The 12,526-nt window shown below is 62.4% G+C and overlaps 1 protein-coding gene across 1 annotated transcript; it reads right to left on the bottom strand.

The window, feature by feature from the left end:
* LOC123230443 (T-box transcription factor TBX2-like) lies at positions 1 to 11,912 on the bottom strand. Its single transcript, XM_044656604.1, has 14 exons — positions 11,840 to 11,912; positions 10,490 to 10,648; positions 7,709 to 7,838; positions 7,000 to 7,102; positions 6,570 to 6,734; positions 6,014 to 6,160; positions 4,880 to 4,950; positions 4,716 to 4,789; positions 4,417 to 4,582; positions 3,282 to 3,545; positions 2,620 to 2,948; positions 1,232 to 1,440; positions 580 to 883; positions 1 to 368 (listed from the first exon to the last, which is right to left on the bottom strand). The coding sequence occupies exons 1-14, from the start codon at positions 11,910 to 11,912 to the stop codon at positions 1 to 3; spliced, it is 2,562 nt and encodes an 853-aa protein (XP_044512539.1).
* Between the last annotated feature and the right edge of the window lie 614 nt (positions 11,913 to 12,526).

Raw genomic sequence — 12,526 nt, 5'->3', positions numbered from 1 at the left:
TCAAGGGCCAGTCTCGGGGGCCTCCTCCTCCTGGTCCTCTTCCTCTGTGTGTTTGCCAGCGAGTCCTCCACCTTCCCCCACTGTCCATCGCCGGCCATGGCACTCTGGGCGGATGCTCACTGCTGGGTTTTCAGGCTCGGGGCCTTTGCTTTTCTCCTGGTGGGCCTCTTCTTCCCAGGATCCCCCTGGAGTCCCCTCCGTTCCTCCCGAGGGTGATCCTTCCACCAGGAAGCACATGTTTGGGAAGCAGCTGCTCTGGGGTCCCGCGAAGGCCCCCCGCCAGGGGGGGGGCAGGGCTGAGCCGAAGCTCTGGCCTCGGGTTTCCCTGTCAGAGAGGCTGTGGCCCCGCCCCCCCGGAGGGGCACAAACTACGGCAAGTGGCCAGGGAGAGCCGGAGGTGGAGATGGGTAAAGCCTGTCAGGCCCAGGGTAAGAGCACAGGCATCGGCCGGCCCTGGGAGATGGCGCCAAGCCCTGAGTCATGAAAGAACGAGGGGGACCCCTGGGGGCGGGGTGGGGGGGATGGAGGGGCAGGAGGGCCCGGGCACAATCTGGCCTGGCCGCTGCTCTGGAAGCTCACAGGCTGCCGCCTGCCTCAGTCTCCTCGCCACAAAGCCGGGCTGGGAGGTCCGAGAGGCCCAGCCGCGGATTCCCGCCACGGGGTGTTCAGGACCTCCCGGGGTGGCTGGGAGTGGGGAGGGGAGGCGGGGCACGGGGCGTCCCTGCCGGGCGGCCGCTTCCATTTTGGGGTGGGGGTGGGGGGGCTCCTGCGCGCAGAGAGCGCTGCGCTGTCCGCCCCGGCGCTCTGGCCCGGGAGTCAGGCCACCCGCTGGAGGGGGGACCTCAGAGCGGCCACTTCGGGGCGGCCCGTTCCCGGCGGGCCTCTGTGCAGGAAGGGCCCCCGGGCGTTGGCGGAGCACCTACTGTGTGCCGGCCCTTCCCAGCAGCCCCGAGGCAGGCCCTGCTGTTACTTGGCCCTCGCTTCGCCCTCGGAATTCGGCTCTCCCTGATCCCCCGCTAGAGCTCTGACCCGGCCCCCTTCCGCCCGGCCTCTCTAAAGTGGGGGCTCCGACCCTCGTCTTCCCATGTCTGCCGCCAGGTGGCAGGCGCGCCCCATTGCCAGCGAGGCGTTCCTAAAGGCTTCCCCTCCCCCAACGCTGAGGCGAGCCCTCAGGCGCCTCCGGCTGAACGTAGGACCCCCCCAAAGACCCCCGAGTTGGGCCAGTGCAGACCCAGGAGGGCAGCCGGGAGGAGGGAGCCGGGGTGGGGGCCGCCGAGAGACTGCAGCGAAGAGGCTCCTCCCCGCAGGAGCCCAGGGGCCGCCCCAGAGGCTGAGCAGTGCCGGAGGGCAGGGCAGGGCAGACAGGGGCGCGCATGCGCACACGCAGAGTCAACTCTGATAGGGCCGTGGGGTCTCTCCGGCTTGCTTGGGGAGCTGTTCCTGGAACAAGGCTGCAGGGTGGCGTCCTAAATGGAGGGCCAAGCCTGGAGCCCGAGGTCCCGGCTCCGAAACTGGCCTCAGACGCTTCCTAGCTGGGTGACCTTGGCCCAGTCACTTCCCCCGTCGCCTAGCCCTGACACCCACACACAGTACTGATTCTAAGAGAAGGTGAAGGTTAAAAAAAAGACCTGAGTTCAAATTCAACCTCGTGTTTACCAGCAGAGTGACCGTGGCCAAGTCACTAACCCCTGTTTGCCTGCTTCCTCATCTGGAAAATGAACTGGAGATGACACCGCCAAGCACGGCGGATCCCTGCCTGCACCAGCTGGGCACGGGCAGCCGGAGGGGGGCATTTTTTGTAAGAAGCGGCTCTGCCCAACGGGAGGCTTTTATCCTGCCCGGGAAGCCGCCTCCTCCTGGGGTCCCCTCATCTCTTCCCCTCTCCGCTCAGGGCTGGAGGTGTCATTGGCCCCCCGCTTCTCCCCCAGGCTCCCCTCCCCACCATTCCTGGGCCCTGCCTCAAGGGGTTCCCCTTTCCCCCAGACCTCGATGCTGTGTCTGAGGCCAGATTGGAACCCAGGACTCGGACCCCCTTGTACTTGGCATGCTCCGCCCCTTCCAAGTGCCCAGACTTCCTGGAGGCTCCACTCGGGTCCCCCCACCCCCATCCTGTTGTCTCCTGGTGGCCCCAGCCCTGGCTGAAATCTCTCAAGGGACAGCTGGAGCCCCCTCCTCCGGGAAGTCTGCCTGATGGTCTGGACACACATCTCTGAAGCAGATTCCCGGCACATGCTGGGGAGGCCTGTTGGCGCCCCCCCAGGGGGAGAACGTGGGAGCCTGCTGCTCCCCCAGAGCGGTCCTGAGCCGCTGGAGCCGCCGTGGGTGCCGACGCTGACCCCTAAGGCCAGCCTGGGCCAGTGTGGCAGAGCCAGGAGAAGCTGGCGCCCTGCTCTGCCAACTCCCCCGTGGCACCTGGCATCAGCCCTCGAAGGCGGCTCCTCATTTCTAGTTAAGGGAGGCTGAGAGACTTGCCCAGCAGGTGCCCCAGGCGGGACTTGAATTCAGATCTTCCTCTATCTGTGCGTCTGTCCGTCCATCTGCCCAACCAGCTGGGGAGGTGGCCATGATGAGTCTTCCCCAGGGGCCGAGCCTGGGCCCTCGGGTGTGGCGTCCCCTGACCAGGCTGGGGGCTCCCTTCTGCCCCCTCCCCTTCTGAAACACGGCAGGCGCCTTCGGTTTGCCGACGGACACTTGCCCCAGAGCCCAGCGTCCGTTCTGGCCCTGTGGCCGCCCCGCCGGGCTCTCGATGCCGTTTCCCTCCCCGGGTCGGCTCCCGAGTCTCACAGCGGGTAGGGGGTGCCCGTGGCCAGCACGAGGCAGGCCCGTTACCTGCTGCCCGAGGCCGGGCAGGGGCAGTGCCAGGGTCGCGGCCCACAGAAGCCACGCCATCAGACAGGAGACAGTTTTTATTATCAGCCACAGAGCGGGCAGGGGGCGGAGGAGGAGGGCTGCCAGGGGCACACGGCTCTGCCAGCCAGAGAGCTGGGGGGGCGACCGACTCCCCAAACCCGAGCCCCCTCCAGGAGGGAGAGGTGGAGGGGCGGGCCAGGAAAACAGGAGAGAAGGGGAGGAGGAGAAGGAGAGAGGGAGGCCCAGCGGAGGCACCCGGAGAGGCCGCGGTCAGCTGCGATTCCTGGCGGAGCTTAAACCAAGCCACTGACCACTCTCCTAGGGCCGGCAGAGCCCCTCCTCCCCGAGCCAGGCAGACCTCATCACTCAGGCCTCCCTTGGAGGGGCCGGGCCGGGCCTGAGTCCAAGAGGAGGACGCTGACCGCGCTCACCAGCAGGCGTAGGAGAAGATGGGGCACTGGCCCCAGTCTGTGGAGGCCCCGTCCAGGGGAGGGAAGGGCCGGGGCTGGCCAGGGGCAGGGACCAGCCACGGGCCGGGCCCGGCCTCTGGGCCGTACGCCGAGTACAGGGGACCGTGCGGCCCTGCTTTGTCCGGCAGCTGTCGGACCTCCGGCTCGGCCCCGGCCGGCCCCGGCTGGGGCCGCCGATCGCTGCCAGGAACCGCTTCCCACAGGCCGGGGCTGAAGTCCTGGAACCTGCCGGGGAACAAAGCGGGAGTCTGAGGGAAAGGAGAGGCCGAGGGCAGAGCGGGCACGTCCCGAGCCCTCTGGCCACCTGGATCGTCCCGACTCTTCCCTTCCTGCCTCAGTCTTCTCGTTCCAATGGGAGCCTCACTGAGGCAGGGAGGAAGGGACGCCACACACACGGAGTCTCCGGCTCACTCTTTTAGGCTTCGTTAGAACCATTTATTCTGGGGCTGGCTGGGTAGCTCAGTGGCTTAAGCCGGGCCTGGAGAGGGTGATCCTGGGTTCCAACGTGGCCTCAGACCCGTCCTTGCCGGGTGAGCCTGGATAAGTCACTTCCCCCCACTGCCCGGGCCCTAAGGACAGAAGCGAAGGGGGCTCGAATGCAGATATGTGTGCGTTTAAAGTATTGGTTTGGGAGATTCAGACCCAAGAGGAACATGGCGTCCAGGAGCCACCTGGGCTCCACGTCCGCCCCTCGGCTTGGGTGCCTGGTATGCAGCAGGCACTCAATGGATGCAGATGTGGGCCTGCAGGACCCCTGGGACCCAGCTGGGCCAAGCCCGCTCCCTGCTCTGATCTCACTGTTCCTGCCAGGGGTTATCTGGGGTCTTCCTGGCTCCAAGACCCGCACTCTGTGGCAGAATTTGAACTCAACTCTCCTGACCACCAGAGCCTCAAGGCTGATTTCCCCTCATGTTGCAGATGAAGGAGCTGAGGCTCAGAAAAGCGAGAAAGTGTCCGAGGCAGAATTCGAACCCAGGATCCCAGCAGCTGGGACTACTGTTTCCCAGCTTGTCCCAAAGGCTTCAGCCCAGCTTCCTCCTGGGTTCTACAGACTTCTTAGTGCCCGAGAAGGGGAGCCAGGAGCCGGCCTGCTCACCTGTACGCAGGGTAAGGACCAGGGCCGGTCCCCGCTGCTTCTCCTGGGGGCCCCTCTGTCCCGGTCATCCCGCAGGGCCCCCAGAGCAAGGAGAACCTGCTGCCATTGACCGGCCCGGAGCCACCCCTGGCCTCGGCCTGCTCCTCAGCATCCTCCTTGGTCAGACCTGCCCAGGGAAGACATGGAAGAAGAAGGGCCAGAGGGCCACAACCCCCCACCCCCACACCATGCCCTTCCCTGCCCCCCCCCGTGCCTCAGTTTCCCCCTTCCTCCCCAGAGGAAGCCCCTCCCCCACTCACCAGACTGCTCCGACTCAGGGCTGTTCACGAGCTCCCCGAGCCGCTCCTTCTTCGGGCCCTGGCCTGGGCTAAGTCTGGGGGCCCTGGACAAGGGGATGGGCCTGTTGGGCCAGCTCCTCCGGGAGGAAGCAGGTGAAGGAGCCCCCTGGCCAGACCCTGCTTACCTCCTCGGCTTCCTCCCTTGTTCCCGGAATCCTTTCGCAAAAGGATTGTTGTCGATCTTGAGCTTCGTGATCTTCAGGAAGGAATAAAGTCACACTTACGAGGATAAGTCATGGTCAAGGCCGTCCCCTGATCTGACTGCCTGGGGACCGGGCAAGCGGCTCCCGAGTCCAGCCCAGCCCCAGGCAGAGGCCAGAAGATGCGGGGTTGTGTTTGCTGCCTGAGCTCACAGGGACTCACCGAAGTCTCGAGCAGGAGACAGGAACAGAGGCCTGTGTTTTTAGTCTCTTGGGGGGAAGAGAAGCGGGGAGGTGGCCACTTGGGGTCCCAGGCCCGGAGCTGGAAGCCGGGCAGCTACCTCATTTTATAGATAAGGGAAACAGAGGCCCAAAGGCTCACCAAGGGGAGGGGAGGGGAGAGGAGGAAAATCCTGGGGACAAATGGAAATAGGAAGATGGGTGCAAAAACAGGGCCTGCTCTTGGGGTCACAGGCTTGAGGCCTTCTCAGGTTGGAAGGCCCTGAATGGGGAGGAGTGGCCTCGTCCTGGCCGCTGCTGCTTAGGCCTTGCGCAGGGAATGGTGCCCCAAGCAGAGCGGGACACGTAGGGCAGGGGCTTTGGACATCCCTCCCCACTCTGAAATCCCAAGCCAGGGGTCTGCTGGCTTCCCCCTCCCCTCCTGGCCTGTGGCTGGGGGTGACTCCTCAAGCCTCCTCCCACAGGCCCCTCCTCTTCCAAGAAGCCTCCCAGGGCCCATCCCTTCTTTGCCAAGGCCCCCATCAGCAAATCTCGGAAATTTAGAGGTAGAAGGGAATGAATGAAAGAATGAATGAATGAATGAATGAATGAATGAATGAATGAATGAGGCACTTATTTACTCAGCTGAGAACTGTGCTGAGGAAGTGTTGAGGCCACAAATGCAAAACCAAGATAGAGCTAAGTGAGAGGAGGCCAGGGCAGGGTTCTTGGTGCCCCAGCAGTGCAGGGCCCGACTTGAATAGGTGTCTCACCCCTCCTGGTGGGCCCTTCAGTTTCTGGGGGAGGAGTGTGCCCTGGGCCCCCCCACCCCCACCCTGACCCTCTCCAGGCCCATCCTGGCGGCAGAGCCCAGTAGCAGGGGTCCGCAGGGAGGAATACCTGCTCGTTCTGGTAGGCTGTGACGGAGATGAAGACCGTCTGGGGGAAACTAAAGACTTGGAAGAGATTCCAGCAGACATTGAAGAGGTCATCAGCCTGGACCACAAGGAAGCGGGGCTGGTAGCGGTGCATGGAATGGAGAATGATCTGGGGAGACAAGGTTGACCCAAGGGGCTGGAGGACCAGGCCTCTCTCTCCTCCCGGGCAGGCACCCTTCCACTGGGAAATCCTGAGAATTGGGGATTCTTGCCTCTGAGTGGGATGGGATCCTCCCTTCCCCACTTTCTCACCCTTCCCTCTCTCCCCACCCTCCTTTCTAGGGGAAAGAGGAAGGTCAGTTGTGGCTGCCTCAGGAGGTAGTGAGCTCCTGGTCCCTGGGGGGCTCCGAGCAGAAGCTGGATGACCTCTCCTCAGGGAAGGCTCAGGCGGCTCTTGGTCAGAGAGAGGTTGGGACTGGATGGTGCCCAGGGACTACTTCCAGCTTCTCGGTTCTGGGGATCCTGGGCTGGGGACTTATGGGGAAGGCAGGGATGGAGGGTGGGGGGGCACCGCTTACGTGGCCGTGCTGGTCCAGCGTGTTGTTGGTGAGCTTCATTTTGTGGAAGGATACCGGCTCCTTCATCCAGTGGCTGCCGTAGGCTGGTGAGTCTGGGTGGATGTAGGAGCGGCCAGGGAGCTGAGGCTCGGCCTTGCCCGCCACCTCCCACTGGTCTTTGGCCCACTGCAGCAGGACACAGAGGGGCCTAACTGAGAGTGGGCAGTGAGTGGGCACTGCCCTTCCCAGTGGGCAGCAGGCCTTAAAGGTCATCAAACCCCACCCCCAGAGGAGGAAATGGACCAGAAGCGAGACGGTCCTCCAACGAATGGGGGGAGGGGACAAGTTCAGGGGGGCCTGGATCTGGGCCTCCTTTCCCAGAAGTCTCTGGTGCTGGGGGGCTCCGGCTCACCCCCACCCCATGTTACGGGGCCCGGGGCAGGACAAGTACCTTATACCTGAAGTTGTCCACAGACACAAAATCAACCAGCACCACGTACTTGAGGTAAGGGACCAAGCCGGAGAGCCTGATTTTGCACTGAGGGAACATTCGTCTGTAGGAGTAGAGTCAGGGGGCCATCAGTCCCCTCGGGGGGAGCCTGCGTGGAATCCTCTTTACAAGGAAGCCCGGCAGGGGCCCCCAGTCCAGGACAGGGCAGGCTTCAGAGTAGGACAGGATTGAAGCTCTGCCTTGGAGGTCATCTTGTCCATAAGCCTCGTTTTACAGAGAAGGAAACTGAGGCATAGCCCCACTGGTCTGGGATTCAAATCCAGATCCTTTTCAGCTCTCCTTTTCTCACCTCCACCTCGTCTCTACCCCAGGGCTTCCCCCGAAAGTCAGTTACCTCAGTGGGAGCACTCCTTCCTGGGGGGGGGCCGCATCCCACCTCCCCATCGCCTCCTCCTGCCTACAGACCCCTCACCCAGACCCAGAGCAGAGCCCGACCCTGGCTAGAATGGTCCCTGCGCCCCGGCGCCCATCCCGACTGTGCAGCTCCTCCCACGGGGAATGGGAGGGGAGCCCGGGCAGGAGGATGGGGATGGCTCTGGCCAACCCCTGCCTGCTGCCGGGATCCCAAAGTGTCTGAAGCCTGGGGCGCCCGGTTCCCCATGGCCTGCCCACAGGGCCTACCAGTAAGCACAGCGAGCGCCAGCCTCACCTGCCAGATTTGGTGATGACCATCTCTGTGCCAACCCGATAGAACTCGGTCCAGAGATCCACATCCTCCAGGGAGGCCGAGATGGGGCTGTGGGGACTCGGAGCTGGTGTGCCCCTTGAGGCCATTGGCTCTGGGGGGAGACCACAGGACCATAGCCAGCCAAGTCCCTGGGGCCACCCGGCATCACAGGAGAGCCAGAAGGAAGAGCTGTAAGCCCAAGCCGTCCCCGAATACCAATTCCCACTAGTGTCTGGCTAGGTGGTCAATCGGTTTTCGCTTGCAGACCTCCAGGGATGGGGCTCTCACTACCTCACAAAGCTGCCCATTTTGAGACAGTTCCAGTTGTTGGGTGGTTACTCCCCACAAATGCTGATCAGGCCTCCACGCCCCAGTGGACAGGGACGGTCCTCGAGCCCAGATACGACCAGGTCACCCCCCTCACTCAGTAGTCACAGTGACTCACTCTTACCCCCAGGACTATATGCTTCAGCCTGGCGTTTAAAGCCCGTCTCTCCATGAATCCCCTTCCTAGGCTGCTGCCAGCCTGGCCTCCCCGCTGCCCTTACAGGAGGACCCCCCCTCTCCGAATCCCTGATTTCTCCCCAAAGTCAGCCCCAGCACCCCCTTCTCTGGGATGCTCCCTCCTTCCCCGTGGCCGTCACCCTCCCTCTGCACTGCCTGGTCGCGAGAGAGGAGCTCTGCAGGGATGGGGCGGCCGGCCCCACTTTCTCCTGGCAGCCCCCAGCCCGGTGCGCGGCTCATTAATGAGTGAATGAGCTTACGTTGACCGTGGATTCCTCCCACCCTCCCAGTCTGGCACCTCAGGCTCCTGGGATTCCCTCCCTGCCAGCTATGGATCCCCTAATAATAACAGCCGGCATTTCTGCAGCGCCTGCTGAGTGCCTCGTGGGTTCTCCCAGCCACCTTGGGAGGGAGATGCTCTTATTCCCATTTTCCAGATGAGGAAACTGAGGTAAACAAATGAAATGACTTACCCAAGGTCATGAAGCTAGTAAGGGTTTGAGGTCACATTTGAACTCAGGTCTGACTCCAGGTTCAGGCACCCCTGACTGTCCTTATCCATGGCGCCATGGTGTCCTTTCTCATACATTCATTCATTCATTCACTCCCTCCATTCATTCTCATGCTATGTCCCTCACTGAAGGTGCAGAGAAGCCCCATGAATCAGTGCCCGTTTGCCTGGGGGTACCCCTGCCCATGGGAGTCAGGGGCATCAGCTCCTAGGCTAGCCCAGGCTTGCAGGAGGAAAAGTGATCTACCCAGGGACATCCCACCAGTTAGGACAGGACAGGGTTTGCTCTTCTCCTTCTGTCCTCGATGACCTGAGGGGAAGGTCTGGCCCCGCCCCTGGCCCAGGTGCCCCTGCTCTGCCTCGGCAAGCCCAGGCTCTGATGACTTGGGCACACACAGTTCCTGAGATTCAAGGTTGTGGCAATTGGGGCTCTTTTAGGATGCCCAAGTTCAGCCCCCTTCATTCTGGGTCTTCCAGACTCTCTGGGCACCCATTGGACACCCTGGGATCCCCTGGCTGCCCTCGCCATCCTCAGACCCCCCCATCTTCCCCAGGACTCCCTGCCTCCTCTGTGCTCACTCCCCTCACTGTACCCATTCATCCTGACGGGCCACGGGTGGTCCCCTCTCCCAGGAGCCACTGGGGAGGGCAGGAGAGTGGGGGAGAGGCACACCGGGGCTGGCCATAAGGCAGAGCTTCCTGGCAGTCGGGGCTGCCCCAGGGGGTGGCGGGGGTCTCCCCTTGAAGCCTGGATGTGATCACTGGGAACATTTCCCTTTGTGGAATGGGAGGTTCGGCATCCCTTCGGAATCCCTCTCTCACCTCTCTCTCCTCCTAGGCCGATCCTTCCCAGCAGCCCTGGTCTCCTCCCCGGGGCCATTGGGATCCCCCAATCTTCCTGGCTCCCCATCAATGCCCCTCATCGTCTCCCAAACACCCCAGGAATCTCGCCCAATGAATGACTCCCCCTTTAGTTCTCTTCCCAGCCTGATTATCCTGGAACAATCTGGGGATCCCCCGCCCCCAAGAGCTCCTCTTCACTTCTTTTATTTCCCCTCTTCCCCCAGACATTTCTTCTGGTCAGCCCTAGAGTCACCCCAAGAGACCCCCAAAGTATGCCCAGCACCCCGAGGCTTCTGTCCCTTCCCAGCCTGTGATGTGCAGTCACCTGGCCCCCCAGATGGCCCAGTCTGCACCCACCTTGGCCCTTCCCCTCCCGGTCCCGCCAAGCCCCCTGGCTCTGGACCAGCCCAGCTCCTTGGGGACGTCCACAGAGACTTCATGTGTCTTGGACCCCCACACCCTGGCCGCCCTTCCTCCCGTCCAAGGACCTCCGTGGACAAAACCTTTCCAGGGTTCCCTCAGTCACCTGGGCGCCCCGCTCCCTCCTGGTCTGCCTCGGAGCTTCTGGGCACTCCCCCAGCCTGAGCCCTTTATGGGCTCCTTCCCTCCCCAATCTTCTCCCTTCAGAGCCCCCAGATCCGAGTGGCCCCGTCTTCAAGAGCCCCACTTTGATCTCCCCCCAGTGTCCAGTCCCCCCACCCCCCGCAGCCTTCCCCATAGCCTCCCGCTCCGCAGGGCCCCCCCCACTCCACCCCCAACCCGGAGGGGCCCTACCAGGCAGGACTTGCATCTTCCATGGGCTGTGGGGGTGGCACCCGGGCCACGAGGTGCCAAGAGCCCCTCTTGAGCCAGGCACGATGAGAGGAAGGCAAGGCTTGGGCAGCAGCTTCCTTGCAAACACTTGCTTGCAGATCCCGGTAGGTCAGTAGATTGCGGCGGCGAGGGGAGCTCCAGAGTGTGGTGGGAAGCTGCCGCCCAGGTGAACTTTAAGGGGCTGATGAGGGAGGAGGAGCCACAGGTCCTGGGGTCCGCCCCAAAGGCTTTGATGTCCCCAGGGACAAAGACTGCCGGGGAAGCAGATCCATCCCAAACATTAGCAAGAGCTTGGAGGGGCCGGAAGCATGGAGCCTTGGAGGCCACTCGCTGGGCGGCTGCTAATGGGCCCCGGGAAGTGCTCCAGCCCTAGGGAGGTGGCCCAGGGGAGTCGGGGGGCCCTGCTTCCCAGCCCACCATCACACGGTGGCAAAACTGAGTTCCGGAAAGAAGGGATTTGGCTAGGATCACATGGCCAAGCACCCAGCTGAACCCTGGCTCTGCCCTCTTTGATCTTGGTGACCTTGGCCAAGTCTCATGCCCTCTCTGAGGCAGGGTGAGCTCTGAGGTCCTGACTAGAGGTCTGAACCTCCAGGGTCCTGCTCCCGAATCCTCTCATTTAGTCACCTCTCTGGGAGGCACTGGGGGGTGGGGTGGGTAGAGAGGCCTGGGAAGGCTAAGGCTGGGGAGGAGAACAACTTCCCCCTCCACCTCTGCAGGCTCTTGGCTCTTATTGGGTGGTTTGAGCACAGACTCTCCACACCCAGGAAGGGCTGGGGGCAGGGCACTCAGAAGAGGGGATTCAGGGCTGGGAGAGGGGAGAATCTAGTACCTAGAATGTCAGGGTTGGGAGAACCTAGAACAGGAGGTATAAGAGCTGAGGGACACAGAACAGGGCATGTCAGAGCGAGGAGGGTCCTTAGAACCTAGAACAGAATTTCAGAGCTGGAGAAGCCCTAGAGCAGGGAATGTCAAGGCTGGGGCCTAGAATGGGGAAAGTCAGAGCTGGGAGAGAGCTCGGAACATAGAATCTCCTGCCTGGAAGGAGCTTAGAACCTGGGCTATCACATCTAGGAGAAGCCAGTAGAGACGACCTAAGGACTCTGCTAGTCTAGATCCTTGTTTTCTGCCTCAAAGGCCTGCCCAACTAGGCAGGTGTGGAGATTAAAGGCGAGGTCTTGTTTTGAGGGCTCCGTGAGCCCCCCATTCCCGTATGACTGAGCTGGGCAACAACTGGTCAAGGAGGTCAGAGCCGGGGTACTCGGGTGCCCTCCTTGTGACCTCCCTCTCCCAGGGCCCAGCTGGTCAGAGGAGTGCCCTCCTCATCTACCTTCTGGGGCTCCAGCCTGCCAAGTGAGGCCTTACTCGGGTCTGGGTGTGAATCTGACCTGGGCATCTTTGCCCCTGGCCTCTGCTCTGGAGGTGATGATTTGGACTGTTACCGCCAACCTTATCCTCCTGGTTGCTCCTGGAGCCTAGGGGGAAGCCCCACAGGGCAGGGGCTGGGTTGGGCATAGCCCCGTCTGGCCCAAAGCAGGTCCATTTCACTGGGCATCTCCCAGGGGGCCCCTCTCCTTGCCTCTTCATGGTTCTGGGGCTCCCTCACCACCACCACTTGGTCCGGGGGCAGGAGGCCTGGGTCCTGTTCTGTCTCTGCCACTGGCTCCACTTATGAACTTGGGCAAGCCGCTGGCCTCAGTTTCCCCCCCTGTAAAATGAGAGACTAGAAGCTTCCCCCAAGGGTCTTCCCTTCCCCCACCTGCCACCATTCTAGGCTCCTGCCAGTCTACACCGGGCCCCTCACATACTGCTTGGCTCTGATGCCTGTGCCATGAAGCTTTCCCAGAATTCCTCAGTTGTGGGAGTGCGCTCTTCTTCCAGGACTGTGGGATGCTGAGGACTCGTCCCAAGCCCTTCATTTTACAGATGAGGAAACTGAGGCTGCGGAGGGGGGGACAATTTGCCCAAGGTCACATAGAGAGGGCCAGACTGTGGAGCAGAATCTTGGTTTGCCAGCTAAGAGGCTGTTTTAGAGCCCAGGAATGTAGGAGGGTGGCCCAAACCCTCAGCTCTCCAGCAGGAGGAGAGGCGTTTCTTTAAATCTCCAAACATAGCAACCCATTTCCAGG

Source organism: Gracilinanus agilis, chromosome 1 (assembly GCF_016433145.1).
Source record: "Gracilinanus agilis isolate LMUSP501 chromosome 1, AgileGrace, whole genome shotgun sequence".
NCBI classification, from domain to species: Eukaryota; Metazoa; Chordata; class Mammalia; order Didelphimorphia; family Didelphidae; genus Gracilinanus; species Gracilinanus agilis.
Note: the sequence above shows the minus strand (reverse complement) of the source record. Positions and strands in the feature narration are given on the sequence as shown.